Genomic DNA, 15,544 nt, shown 5'->3' with positions numbered 1-15,544 from the left:
AGATGCATAAATTTATATCCCTACTCCCAGTAAAAACAACTTACACTGCAGGTGCCAGGCCAAAATTCACAGAGCAATGGAGGGAGTGTAGTGGCAGGAGAAATAGACTTGGAAGCAATCACTCAGATTTTTTCATTTGATCAATTTTCCAAGAAAGAGCCCACATGATTATTTAAAACATGGAACATTGTAGTGGAAAATGAGTGTTTTGTACAACTTGGCCAAACATATTTATAATTTTTTTACTGTACAGCTCCAGTTGGAGATTTAATTAGTTATACTTTTTGTCAGGTACATCTGTTCCAGGGAAATAAATGACCATATCCTTGTGGCACAAATAATTGAAGCCTTCTCCTTACGTGAAATCTGTGAGTATATTATAGCTCATGAGCCCTTAGAAACCTCTTGAGCCAGAATTACAGTTCACCTTAAAAGTCATGGACCGCATAACCTATGATGTAGAATACAGCTTAGAGATCCACTATTCCAGTAATTCGACATATCCAGAATATATCCCAAGAAATATCAGACCCACAAAATGCTCAAATAAAACCTTATAGAATGCTGTGGTCACATAAGTTTGGAAAAGGGTCTGTCCAAAAAGACAGCAGTCCCTAACCTTTTTGGCACCAGGGACCGGTTTTGTGGAAGACAATTTTTCTACAGACAGTGGGGTGGGGTGGAAGTTTGTTTCAGGATGATTCAAGTGCATTAAATTTATTGTGCACTTCATTTCTATTATTATTACTATATTGTAATATATAATGAAATAATTATACAACTCGCCATAATGTAGAATCAGTGAGAGCCTGAGTGTGTTTTCTTGCAACTAGACAGTTTCATCTGGGAGTGATGGGAGACAGTAACACCCGAAGTGTGTTGCTTTTCCAGTCTACTCCATGATCTCATTTTGGTGGTTGTGACTGCAGAAGACCCTGCTTCACAAAGATAGGATGTTGGAAATGGAAGCAGGTTTTTCACTCCTTTGTGGCAACCCAGGATATTCTGCCTTGACTTTAATCCAGAACCTATGGAGATTTGAGGTTGTCCCAAACATACTTTTAAGGCCACGGTCATTTGCAATCTCAAGTAATTGAATCTCTTCTGGCAGGGACAAAGTTGATTCACCTGGCTTATTCACAAATGGGTCACGGATCCATTCCTTCCCAGTTCAGGTGTCTTTTGTGATTGGGAAGTAAAGCTCCAATTCTTTTGAAAGCTGAGCTAGGTGATCATGCACCAGTTGGGAGAAAGAAGGTCCTGGCTCAGCCTCCTTTAAAATCTCTGCTGATGTTTGAAACATGTCAAAAATCTCAGCGTTCATTTGTCGTCCTCATAATTCCAGTTTGGCTTTGAATGCAGCCACTTTATCTGCCAATTTGAACACGGTTGTCATTCTCTCCTGAAATGAAACGTTGAGTCCATTGAGCAGGTTGAATACATCACACAAGTAAGCAAGTTTTGTGAACCATTCTGTGTCACTGAAATGTGCTGCCATTGGTGACTGTGTTTCTAAAAGAAATCTCTGGAGTGACTCTCATAATTCAAAAACTCTGGCCAGTGATCCACCTTTAGAAAGACATCTCACTTCTGTGTGTAAGAGAAAGCATGTGTGCTCTGTGTCCATCTCCTCACAGAGCTGTGGAAACAGATGTGAGTTGAGGGCATGTATTTTAACGTGGTTGGTAATTTTAATCACATTCTGCAAAATCATTTTAGTTCAGGTAACATTTTCCAGCTAGCTAGCATTTCTCTACGGATGACACAACGTGTAGACTTACATTCAGAATTGACCTCTTTGACCCGAATAGTGAAACCAGAAAGCTATCAAGTCATGGCGGCAACTCTGTCCACACATATACCAACACGAAATAACCAATTCAGTTTTCCTGATTTGTAATCATTCAGAGGCTTGAATAGTCCTGCAGCTGTGGTGTTGGCTGGCAACAAAAGTGCACATAACACATCCTTCTGAACATCCTCCTGAAAAATATATCCCACATAAACAAGTATTGTTGCCTTGTCAACATCAGTAGACTCATCAACCTGGATTGCATACCACAGTGACTCATTAATCCTCTCTAACAATGGTGCCTTAATATCTTCTGCTATTTCATCTAGTTATGGTGCTAGCCAAAAGAGGAACACGTGCCACCTTTTGAACAGCAACCTCTCCTAGAAGTTCACGACAAATGTCCTAAGCAGCAGGCAGGCTCAACTCTTCACCAATAGGAAAGGGCTTCTTAGCTTTAGCAATGTGGTTAGTCATGAAGAATCATGCTCTTAGTACAGACACATTTGACGAAGTGGTGGCCTTCAATAATTGCTTCTGTTCTTTATGTTTACATTTTTTTTTTCCTTTTGAAAAACTCCAGAGGCTTGTCTTTTAATGCAGGATGCTTGGTCTCCATGTGGTAAAGCAGTTTTGAAGGTTTCGTGGCTTTGTTGGATAGCCAGTCACCACATATGATACAAAGTGGGCTTGGAGAATGTGAATCACCTGTTACAATGAACCTGTAATTTCAGTAGGACTCATGGCATTTTCTTTTAAATTCAGCTTTCTTTTGTTGGCATTCTTAGGGTTGTTGTGTCTTTTCCCCTTTTCAAAGAAGCTCTCCAGTGATGTTTGCTTTTTACTCATTTTGGCTAGGGTTAGCTTGTGGGCTTACCAAAACTGTGGCTGAGACAAGTATGCAGTGCAAGAAAGAGGCACGGACAGAAGTGGTAAATAAAATAATGGGTGGGCCACATGCAGACTGAAGTCTCGGATTCTGACTTAAAGCCTGCCACCAGATATAGCTATGCAATTGAAGTACCTCAACTTATTTGCCATTTTAAAGCCTGCCACCAGATGCAGCTTAATTGTTGCTTACCACTCACTGATAGGGTTTTGATATGAGTCTGCAAGCAATTGATTTGTTATAGTCTCTGTGTATAATTCTCTGCTAACTTTAGTCTGTGTTACAGCCACTCCCCAGTGCTAGCAACAGTGCCTCAGCTCCACCTCAGATCATCAGTCATCAGACTCTCATAAGGAGTGTGCACCTTACATCCCTTGCATGTGCAGTTCACAAAAGGGTTCACACTCCTATGAAGATCTAATGCTGCCATTGATCTGACAGGAGGTGGAGCTTAGGCAGTAATGTGAGTTATGGAGAGCATTTGTAAACACAGATGAAGCTCCATTTGTTCACCTGCCACTCACCTCCAGCTGTGTAGCCTGGTTCCTAACAGGGCCCGGGACTGGGGACCCCGAAATACAAGATTCGTAAGACTTACGTGTATGTCACAATTTCTAAGAAGTACTGTAGAAAGGAATTCTCTGGGCATTATCAGACATGTCTGTACACATAGAATTCTTTTATTTATACAGAGTAATAGTGTTCAGAATCTTCTAAACTTGGAATCCACTGAAAATGCTCAGTCAATGCCAGTTAACTAAAATGAGTTGATTCAGGTCCAATGTGAGCAATGATCTATTTAATTGCATTCTCTCCTCAGTTTCTGCCTTTTCTATGCATTGGCCAATGACTTTCTCATTATCCTAAGGATTACTACAACCCCATAGCTATTCTGCCCATTTCCTCTCCTGCCTCTTTGCAGACCATGTTCCACACAACAGACAAATCATCTTTATAAGATTTTAACTAAATCATTTCACTGTGCTCAAAATCTGCAAAATCTTAGCAGCTTAGAATAAAATTCAAAGCTTTTATCACGGGGTACTAGACCCTATAGAATCTGGGCTACAGGCCCCTGCCCCACCTCCTCTTCTAGATTATTCTTACCTATTCTACTCAAGCAATGATTGCCATTTTGCTGTTTCTAAAACAGTGTGTTAAACTTAATCCTGTTAAACTTGTTTCCACCTCAAGCATGCTCTCCACTCAGGACCTTTGCCTTTCCTGTTTCTTATTATAATAATTTTCTACAAATCGCTAAACGATTCCTTTGCTCACATCACTTAATTCTTTGTTCAAATATTACCTTATCATCAAGGATCTCTTAGACTGCAACATAGTAAATAACATATCTTGCTCTTCCTTTTTGTTTCACCCTGCTCTGTTTTCATCTTAGTTTGTATCACTTCGTATCAGCTCTGTGAAGCCAGGAATATTATTATTTTTTTCATTAATGTGATCCCTGATACAAATATTTGTTGAATCAACAAAGGAATGAAGAATAAATAAATGGATGAATCTTTTTCTTTTTCAATAAGTTATTTCCAAAGGATGCACAGTTATATGAATATGTAATAAGAATTTTTATGTCTCCAAGTAAAATCAATAGAGGCTTTCGGTTCAAGTTTATAATTTTAACCACAAAGGGAGATCTGCATGAGAATCTTCTCCCCACATTGATTACTCCACAACACTTGGACGTTTAACTCTGTACCTTGCAAAACGCTCTTAGGACTTTTTCTTGTGCATATTATTAATGTTATTAATTTTTTATTCATTCTTTGTCCATATTTTTCATATGACATTTTAGGTATCTTTCCATTTTCGGTGTCCATCATAGCAGCCCACGAAACCCTAGATAACAGGATCATGTCCCTTTAACTTGTGTGGTAAAGCACCCAGTGCTGAGCTGTATGTACACTGTACTGCACAAAAGCCTTTTAATGATGAATTAGATTTTGATTTCGGTTCATTATGCCTGGGTTTTCACACAATGTTCCGGATTTCATGCTTTTGTTTATAATGAGTCATGGCCGCCTTGACAAACAAGAGAGTAATTAAACTAACCAGGTTATCAATAGAAGCTTGTGATGGATCTCCTGTTGCATATGGTTATTTCATCTTCAATAATAGTTAGATATCATAAAAAATTACGGCCTGTTTGTGTGACAGGAAAGAGAGATTAAAGCAGGTGAGAACAATAGTGAAAATACAAGCTTACCTGTACCTGTTATGAGCAGTGTCTTAATAATTGACAAGTACATGGAGTTTTATTTATAGATTTTTTAATATATTTCATTGACTTTTGTAGGTGACGTGAAACTTTGCATAACAAAATAATTTTTAAATTATGAAATGATTTATTGTATTGTGTTTGTGAATATACATATATGTATACACCCATGTATACATAAATATGTATATATAAGGGTGTATATACATATATGTACATTATAAATGTTATACATATATGATATTATACATATAAAACCAAGTGTGTGTTGGTGTATATGTATGTATCCATATTACCTTGTAACAGTTCTTATGCAAACATTTTTTGGAAATATTATTTCATTAATTTTCACCAATTTATTAGCAAGTACTTTAACAAAAATATTTTCCTTGCAATGTTTTCTAGAACTATAAATAATAAGAATAAAAACACCACAGAGAAATAGAAGTGCAATAATTTTTCATATGTTGAAAACTATATATTTAGTATTCACTGAATATTGATAAAACATTAAACACTGTACTTTTTCATTGCTTTCCAAATAAATCAAAATATATCCACAGTGCACACCTAGGCCATATTTCTGAATGAAGTAGTTTTTGTATCTTCAAGATTCTAGTTGTTGAATAATTTTCTATAGTGTTATTTGAAATATGAATTACAGTATGTTAAAAACTTGGTAGAAAAGGAAATATTTATGAAAAGATGCATACATACAACTCCTAATGTTTCTCTCCAAAATTCTTTTTTTTTTTTCTTTTTTTTTTTTTGAGATGGAGTTTTGCTTTTGTTGCCCAGGCTGAAGTGCAATGGCAGTCTTAACTCACTGCAACCTCTGCCTCCTGGGTTAAAGTGATTCTCCCGCTTCAGCCTCCCAAGTAGCTGGGATTAGAGGGGCCCATCACTATGCCTGAGTAATTTTTGTAATTTTAGTAGAGACAGGGTTTCACCATGTTGGCCAGGCGGGTCTCGAACTCCTGACCTCAGGTGATCCACCCGCCTCAGCCTGTCAACCTGCTGGGATTACAGGTGTGATCTACTGTGCCCAGCCCCCGGCAAAATTCTTCTATTTACTGTCCTTTTCATCTCAGTCAATAACCTTTCAGCTACTCAAGCCAAATTACATCACCCTTGACTCCTCTTTTTTTTCTCTATGCCACTTCAATCTATCTAGAAATCTTATCAGCTCCACCTTCACAGTAGACCACAAGCCCAATAACTTTCCACCACTTCCACTGCTACCACGCTGACGTGAGCCACCCACCTTCATTTGCCTTGCTTACTGCATTCCCTACTTTATCCCTAGACTTTTATCCTAGCCTCACTATGGTCTTTTTTCAACACAGCAGCCAGAGTCATCTTTTCAAAAAACCGATCAGATTTTATCTCTACTCTGCAGAGATTCACCATTTGTCCTAGAATAAAAGTCAATTCCTTGAAATGACCCAAGAGGTCCTACCCAATCTTCCATCCTTTGTTTCTCTTTGGTATGAACTTGGAATCCACTGAAAATTGTTTCTATCTGCTCCTGCTCTCCTTTCTCTTGTGTCAGCCACACCAATCTTGCTATTTCTTAAACAAACTAGGCTAGCTTCGGCCTCAGTATCTTACTGCAAGCTCTTCCCTCTTCCTACAAGGCTCTGTCTAAATATCCACATAGCTAACTCACTCATCTACATCTAGTTTTTGTGCAAATTTTACCATCTCGATGAGGCCTACTCAGATTACCCTATCAAAAACTGCAATCCATTCCTTTCTCTGATTCCTCTTACCTTGCAACTATAAGGGTTTTGTTTTTATTTTACTGTGTTGTTTATCACCTTCTAACATTTTATTTAAACTACTTATTTGCGACATCTGCTGCTTATAGTCTGTCTCCCCATTTGTTACCCCATCTAGAATATAAGCTTCATCACCTCAGGGCAATTAACTGCTTTGTTCCTTGAGAAATGGCTGGCACATGTTGACAGCTGAATAACTATGTGAAGGATAAAAAAAAAAGTTATGCTGCAAAAAAAAAAAAGGTTTTTAAGCATCACACTATGCTAGGTACTGTGCAATAATCTTGGAATATACAAAGACGAATCAGATATTTATCCCTGCCTTCAAGGAACTGAAAAGGAAGTCTGGCATACCCATAAATACAGTACATGATACAATGCAATACATTTCTATCAATACATGATAGAACGTTCATGGTATGAGAGATCCAGATACGCAGAGGAGGGGAAACTTTTTCTTGCTAGAGCAATAGGGAAGAGCATGGAGACACTGATGCCTAAAATGGATCTTGGATCTGTGGAAATGGGAAAAACAGCATTCAGACAGAAGAAACTACATTAAAAAAAAAAAAAAACACTAAATTACTAAAGTATAGGGAGGAGGCAGGAAAAAACACAGAATATGTCAAGAGCCTAGGCTTTGAGTTAACATGCCTGACTTCAAAGCCAAATTCTGCAACTAAGTAGTTGTGTGACCTTGACAATTCATTTAACATCTCTGAACTTTAGTTTTCACATTTGTAAAATTGAGATAATACCATCAAGCTTAGAGTAGTTTTGTGAGAAAATGGAGAATGTAAAGCACCTAGCCCAGTGACTGGCTCCCTGTGATCACTCAATAGATGAGAACTATTATTGCAGTAGAGTTGGACTGGAGTACAGATGAAGTGTTACCCTCACCAATGCCATTTTCACAATAGGAAGGAAGGCCAAAATGTATTGCATTTACTCTGTACTCCCTGAAAACATTCATCTATTGCTCAACTTGAAAAATGAAGCTGAAAATGACTAGTCTTGTATTTGAAGCATAAAACACTGAAAATATGATGCATTGGTCTATCAGGCATAAGTTTGCTTCAAATATAGAAGGAATAAAAATATATGTGTGTCGTATTTCTGTTGAGGATTATTTGTACTTATCCACTAATATTTGTTTGTTTGTTTCTTTTTCAGTTGCTCCTACTATTCAGGAAATTAAATCTGGCACCGTGACCCCCGGACGCAGTGGCCTCATAAGATGCGAAGGTGCAGGTGTGCCGCCTCCAGCCTTTGAGTGGTACAAAGGAGAGAAGAAGTAAGGACTTTGTGATTATTACTGTGTTCTAAGCACTTTGAGATAATGTGTTTGTGTTTCAGATACTTACTTTAGGCCATTTCTTTAACTGGCTTGAATGATTCTCAGCAGCCTCCTCTCCAGCAAGCAAATTGAAGTGGCCCATGTGGGAGGGATGAATAGCTAATAGCATCCAGAAGAAAAGTCCACTTTGGTTTGTGTGATCTCAGAAATGCCTGCAAATCCCCCATCACTGATGCATTTCATTTCTTCCCCACCATTGCTCTTGCTGGCAACTCAGTTTATTTGGGAAGTAAACCAGCTCTTAAAGGACTTGAGTACAGCTTCCACAAGAGCACTTCAAAAGCAATAGGAATTGCTGCCTTTGCCTGGCTTCCTTGATAAGCCTCAATCCTTTCACCTGCCTTCTTCTCCCACAAGATAGTTTAACATTTTGTTGTATAGGACATTGTGTTCCAGATATTCTGTCACTAAAGAGACTGTAGAGGAGATAAAATACATGCCTAAAGGACTAACTAATGGGATTTTAGGGTTGCTCTAATTTCAACTGTGTGATTACTCCCTTGAGAAGACCCAAAAATCTTGGCAAGAGCTATTGAATAAGATAAGACAGGACTTGACAACTTTCTCTTTATTTTCAACCAGTAGGCTCATTCAGACCTCTTCGAATGCTGTTATCAAGCCAGCAAAAAAGTCACAGGACCCCTGTGGGTAAACTGGAGTCTATAATACAGAAGAGAGGGAATTATCTATACTGTATAGATTCTGCATCAAAACTAGGGAGGAATATATTCAAGCAAACGCTAGGTCAAACCATATGGAATTCCCCCTTTCAGAGTCAAAAAAGGCAAGTGTTGGCAATTCCATACTGTACAACATGTGTGTGTATGTGTATATATATGGCATATATACCATATATATCCTATATATACACACACACACATATATGGTTTACACACACACACACACACACACACACACACACACACACACACACATAGGGAGAGTTTGCATACTGTATTAGTCCGTTCTCATGCTGCTATAAAGAACTGCCCAAGACTGGGTAACTTATGAAGGAGACAGGTTTAAATTGACTCACAGTTCCACACAACTGGGGAGGCCACAGGAAACTTACAGTCACAGTGGAAGGGGAAGCAAACACGTCTTTCTTCACTAGGCGGCAGGAGAGAGAAGTGCCGAGCAAAAGGGGGAAACCCCCTTATAAAACCATCAGATCTTATGAGAACTCACTCACTATCATGAGAACAGGATGGGGGAACTGCCCGCATGATCTAATCACCGCCCATGGCTCTCTCCCCCAACACATGGGGATTACAATTCAGATTAAATCCAGGATGAGATTTTGGGTGGGACACCTCCAAATGATATCATTTACTTATGCCATGGCTCATAATAAATTTCAGCTAAATATCTGAACAGAAAACTGGTGAAATTATATAAGGACTTAGATATTATCACAAAGGATAAGAATGTATGTGATACCAGCAGGTATTTTTTTCTGGAACTGGAATCAAAAGATTTGTGGAAGACAATATCCCTTTTTACAATTAATCTTAATAATAAGGGAGAATATCCCCAGAACTGTCTCACTTCTTCTGACTGGTTTTGCCTAAAAAAATTTTTAGCTATTTTATATGCAACTTGTTCTATAATTTGAGTTGTTCAATTTTTAAATTCTTTCTACTAATTTATATGCTTTTACCAATTCTAAATTTACCTTTTTGTAGCTTAGTAGAAGACTCCGTATTTTTATGTACTGAGAATAAGGTAAACTGGTCTGTGGTCACTCTCATTTCACCCTACAATATTGTACATCTGCCAATATAGCCTTTCTCAGATTTTGATAACCCAAGTTGAGAAGTTTCAGTTTGTAATTATCTATATGGACAAATATCCAGAAAAGTGGTTCTCAGTCCTTTGCAAGTTATGGAACTCTTTGTTCATGTACAATCTTATTTGGAAGCCCAAGAAGTAATATTTATGAAAACAGCACTTCTCTAGTAGATGCTGGGTAAATGGAGTCTCAATTCTACCTGTTCACAACCCTCCTATAAATTAGGACATCATTGCAGGAGTCCCCCAAATCCCTGGTTCTCTACAAAACACTGTATAAATAACACTGACAGACTATTTTACATACCTTTCAAGGTCACTTTTTAATTTGTGTCATTAATTTCTTAAAAGCTAACAATCAGAGCTTCTTTGTTAAAGGCCATTTTGTTTCCAATACTTTCTGAAGCAATGTCCTGGATTTTTTTTTTTTTTTTCTGCTCTTCCTTTTTCTCTTTTCTAAATTCAGCAACCATTGTCAAAAAAAAAAAAAAAAAAAAAAAAAAAAAAAAAAAAAAAAAAAAGCTACAATAATCCTCGGTCCACTTTCTTGGCCTATAGTAAATATAGAAAAGGGCCAATTGGTGCCCACAATCATAGCTTCAGTGATTTTTTTTTTCGTGCTGTAGAGATGGACTACAGCTTTTATTAGATTTTCAAAGGAGTTCAGAACCATTTGCTAAAAAGGAAAAAGTAGATTGATTTTCCCCAATCAATGTCCTCCCCAACACACTCACACACCTAGAAAAATGCAGCTGTGAAAATCAAATGCACTTGTGAAAGGCAAGCATATTTTCAGTTCAGAGTGAAGCATACATTTATCATCTTTAGGGATATATTTGAGGCAATATTCAAATTCTCAAATATCATGGTAATGAATAATTTCCTTTCAAAACTAATGTAAAGCAAAGTTGAGTATATGTAGGGAGTAGGAAAGAGAAGGATTCTGGTTGCTGAATGGTTGCACTCACTATGTAGATTCACCATAAACGCCCAGGCCATTCAATTATTTACTTCATCAAAATCAAAAGCTATTCAGGCACGGTGCCTTACGCCTGTAATCTCATCACTTTGGGAGGCAAAGACGGGTGGATCATGAGGTCATGAGATTGAGACCACCCTGGTCAACATGGTGAAACCCCATCTCTACTAAAAATAAAAAAAATTAGCCGGGCATGATGACAGGCACCTGTAGTCCCAGCTACTCAGGAGGCTGAGGCAGGAGAATCGCTTGAACCCGGGAGACAGAAATTGCAGTGAGCCGAGATTGTGCCACTACACTCCAGCCTGGAGACAGAGCAAGACTCTGTCTCAAAAAAATAAAAAATGAAAAAATAAAAATAAATAAAAAGCTATCTATTTAGCAAGCACCTGCTGTTGGACAGGTAGTGTTCTAAGTTGCTAATATTTACCCATTTTACTCTTTTTTTCTTTTCTTTTTTTTTTTTTTTTTTGAGACGGAGTCTCGCTATGTCACCCAGCCTGGAGTGCAATGGAGAGATCTCAGCTCACTGCAAGCTCCGCCTTCTGGGTTCACGCCATTCTCCCGCCTCAGCCTCCGGAGCAGCTGGGATTACAGGCGCCCACCACACGCCCGGCTAATTTTTTGTATTTTTAGTGGAGACGGGGTTTCACCGTGTTAGCCAGGATGGTCTCGATCTCCTGGCCTCATGATCAGCCCGCCTCGGCCTCCCAAAGTGCTGGGATTACAGGCGTGAGCCACCGCGCCCGGCTACCCATTTTACTCTTATAACAAACCTGTAAGGTAAATATGATTCTTAACTTTTGCCTGAGGAAACCAAAGCATAGAATGCTTTTAAGTAATTTGCACAAGTTCATGCAGTTAGTGGCAGAGCTGGGATTTAAATCCAGGAAGTCTTATAAATCTTCATGCAGAGTCCATGGGTTTAACCCCTATACTATGGCACCCAGTGTAGGTCAAGGCCCTTAAGAGTCTATCAAAACTTATTTGAAATGTCAATGTGAAATACCAAGAGTAAAAGCATTCCAAGTTGTTTATGGATTTCCAAAATAAGAAACTGCACGTACAAACACTCACTTATAATTTCCCAATTTATTTAGTCAAGGACACAGAAAAATGGAGTCAAGAGGAACACAGCAGAAACAGATATGGCATGTTTCAGAGTTGATTTCTTGACCTCTGAGGTCTTTAACTGGGAACATGAAGCTGTCAGAGACCCTGTTAGAGAGGAACAGAGTTTATTTCTGCATGATCTAGAGTTTTGTTTCCTAGAGACATTTTTTTTTTGATTTGAGGCTTACATAAATACTCAGAAATAACTTATACGATCACGTTACTTCTATGTGAGAGAATGTTTATAAATATTCATTTATCTTAAATCAAGATCTTCAAAACCAGCTCTTCATCCAGATAAACATAAACAAATAAACACAAATGAAAAACAGAGGCAGTGCCTGAACATCCATAGCCCTATCTCTGCCTGCAGTTCTTCAACATCCTGTAAAGTCCATTTCTGTGTGCTAACAGCAATCAGCTTAAAACCCCTTAAAAGAAAGACTGTAAAATTAAGCACAATTTAAAGAAAAGAAAGAAATATATAGTTACTGAGGAAAAAAAACACTTTCCAGTTTCTTTGAATTCTTTTATCTCATTTATTGTTCAGACCTCTGTGAGATAAGATTTACTATCATCAATTTACTGTTGAAAAAACTGAGGCACAAGAGACTTGACCTGAAGAACATTCAGCTTTGCGTGACCATCAAGACATTTTAGATGTGATAACCTCTTGACTCATGTTCTTACCCTTGTTTCTGATGCCACTATTAGTTATCTATTGCTAGGTAACAAATTAACCCAAAACTTAGCAGCTAAAACCAATAAGCACTAACTATCTCAAGCAGCCTGTGTGGGTCAGGAATCCAGGAGCAGTTTGGCTGGATGGTTATCACTCAGTGTCTCTCATAAGATTGCAGTCAAGATGTCACCTGGTGCTGCTCATCTGAAGGCTTGCCTGGGGCTGGAGAGTCTGCTTCCAAGATGACTGACCCACACACCAAGCAAGTAGTGCTAGTTATTGGCAGATGGACTCAGTTAATTGCCACGTGGATGTCCCCACAGGTAACGGGCTTCATCCAGTATTAGTGATCCAGAAGAGAGCTAGATAGAAGCTGCCATGTCCTTTATAACCTAGTTTCAAAAGTCATACTTTCTCATATCCGTAATATATTATTAATTACATGGGGAAACTTTATTCAATGTGATTTCATGTCATCAAAAACATTTGCTTAATGGGACTTTGGAAGCCCTGATATTGTCAATGTGTGAGGGGATAGCACAGGGACATAAATATCAAGAGGTGAAAATCATCTGATGCCATCTTCAAAAATGGCTCCCACACTATCTCCCTCATGCATGATCTAAGTATTTTTTATATTAGAAATATTAGTTATTTGGTTTTTAGTTTATTCCACCATGAGAGTGGCTAATGTTATATACTAGTTATTAAAATATTACCTCTTAGGATAAGGTAGTCATTTTTTAACATCACAGTTTCTTTCAGCACACCTGGAATGAGGAGTATCAATGGGCTTAATTTTACTATGTATTTATTTAAGCCTTGGAAAAATTAGAGTTATAAACAGAGTCAAATATTTAAACATTTTTCCTTAATAATATAGAAGGCTGTTAAGTAGAAGTATACTCTTTATATGCATATGCAGTGAAAAGGCAATTTCAGAACATCCAAAGTATCATTAAGCAAATGTTTTTGGTGATATGAAATTCAATTAATCTATTGTTTGAAAATAGTACATTCATTTAGGATTAAGGCTACAAACATGAATTGTGATATACTGGCATTTCAATAGGTATTGCTAAAACGTGGATCTGTATTACTTTGTGAAGATGGTATTGCCATCTTGTCTTAGATGAGAATTTTGTTATTTTGTCTGCAGCTTTGAATTCCCTCCTCTTTTTCTAGATTACCTCAAATTCAAGCCTGAGGTCTAGAAATACACACCTTCTGATTTCTCATGACCATTTTAACTGCTCTAGGCAAAAGCTCAGGCTTTTAGGCAACTGATATGTTAGCTTGATTTAGTCATTCCACAATGTATACATACATGAAAACACCACATTATACCCTATACATATATAAAGTTATTAGTCAATTAAAAATAAAATATTAAATAATTGAATAGATTTTAGAAATCGTATTTTACTTTTCTTGTTTTTAGGCAAAGGGCTAATTATAAAAATGCTTTTTTGGAATTTTTTAGCTGCAACAGTATTTCTTTCCTATTCCTCTATTGTAATTTAATATAGGGATGAAAACGTTGTAAATGAGGTACATATAAATTACTCCCAGGAATGAAAAAGAAGTATATAATAAAACATTAAAATTTTAAGTATATTAGTTTAAAAGTTGTGTACCTAAAAAATGGAAAGTTTTGCATTTGGCAGTGTGGGGCCTATAGTATCTTGACTTTTAAGCACATATTTCAAACTTTAGCTTATTTACTTTTAAGTTATTCCTTGTAACGCTGCTATAGAAAAAAAAAAAATGTGATGATCTTTATCATTTTGCCCTGGTGAGAAGGGTTAGTTATCTATGTGCATAAAAGATGCATGCATAGACACGTACAAAATGTATGCAGGTACCAATGAATAGATAGAAAATACCTAAAGTCAACCATGTAGAAATATGCCATGTTCACTTTACACAGAGGCATGGTGACCTTTTTCAGTAAGGTTAATATTAAGTTTCACTTTAGATAATGATTATTTTTCATTCTGGATTTTACAGTGGTAACATGAACTTGAGAAATCATAATAGAGTAACGACCATTCCTCTCCTCTTTTCTATTCTAAATATTTACTACCTGATTGTCTAAGCAGGCTATAAATTTTATGCGAGTATTCACTTTGCTGCAGGACTTCTCCCCTTCTTATATTTTTGAGGAAACCAACAAAATGAGTTAAAATTTTTTTGTATGTAGGAAAATTTTGATTCCCCTTTCTTTACTGTTTTCATGCAATTTATTTATGTCAAAATTATGAATACATTACATTTGCATAGCAGATTATGATTTTCAAGGCTTTATTATGTGTGGTGGCTTTGCAAAATATTCACATTAATTCACTTACATAGAGTCAATTCTTAAGCATGGGGTGCTACATGAGAGAGAGAAGAAGAGAGAAAAAGCTAGATAGCACATATAATTAAATGGCATGACTTGCTACTCTACTGCTTCAAAAACACATACCATGGGATATATGAACCTGGCTGCTCCTTCAATTGGTCTTCTTCATTCCCATATATCTCTGATAAGGTGAGCATCTCTCTATCTTTTTTATTATACTTTATGTTCTAGGGTACATGTGCACAACGTGCGGCTTTGTTACATATGTATGCATGTGCCATGTCACTGTGCTGCACCCATTAACTCATCATTTACATTAGGTATGTCTCCTAATGCTATCCTTCCCCCCTCCCCCTACCACACAACAGTCCCTGTGTGTGATGTTCCCCTTCCTGTGTCCAAGTGATCTCATTGTTCAATTCCCACCTACGAGTGAGAACATGTGGTGTTTGGTTTTCTGTTCTTGCAATAGTTTATGGAGGATGATGGTTTCCAGCTGCATCCATGTCCCTAGAAAGGACATGAACTCATCCTTTTTTGTGGCTGCATAGTATTCCATGGTGTATATGTGCCACATTTT

At 37.5% G+C, this 15,544-nt stretch overlaps 1 protein-coding gene across 2 annotated transcripts in view; it reads left to right on the top strand.

The window, feature by feature from the left end:
• Positions 1-15,544, top strand: part of NEGR1 (neuronal growth regulator 1) — a 909,299-nt gene that overhangs the window by 696,174 nt on the left and 197,581 nt on the right. For both annotated transcript variants that reach the window (XM_011936916.1, XM_011936915.1), the window contains one exon: positions 7,869-7,989. In XM_011936916.1, the coding sequence (XP_011792306.1) occupies positions 7,869-7,989 (121 nt within the window). The remainder of the gene's footprint in view (positions 1-7,868; positions 7,990-15,544) is intronic.

This window comes from Colobus angolensis, unplaced genomic scaffold (genome assembly GCF_000951035.1).
Source record: "Colobus angolensis palliatus isolate OR3802 unplaced genomic scaffold, Cang.pa_1.0 Scaffold158, whole genome shotgun sequence".
Lineage (NCBI taxonomy): Eukaryota > Metazoa > Chordata > Mammalia > Primates > Cercopithecidae > Colobus > Colobus angolensis.
The sequence above is the reverse complement of the archived record's forward strand: the minus strand, read 5'-3'. Positions and strand labels throughout refer to the sequence as shown.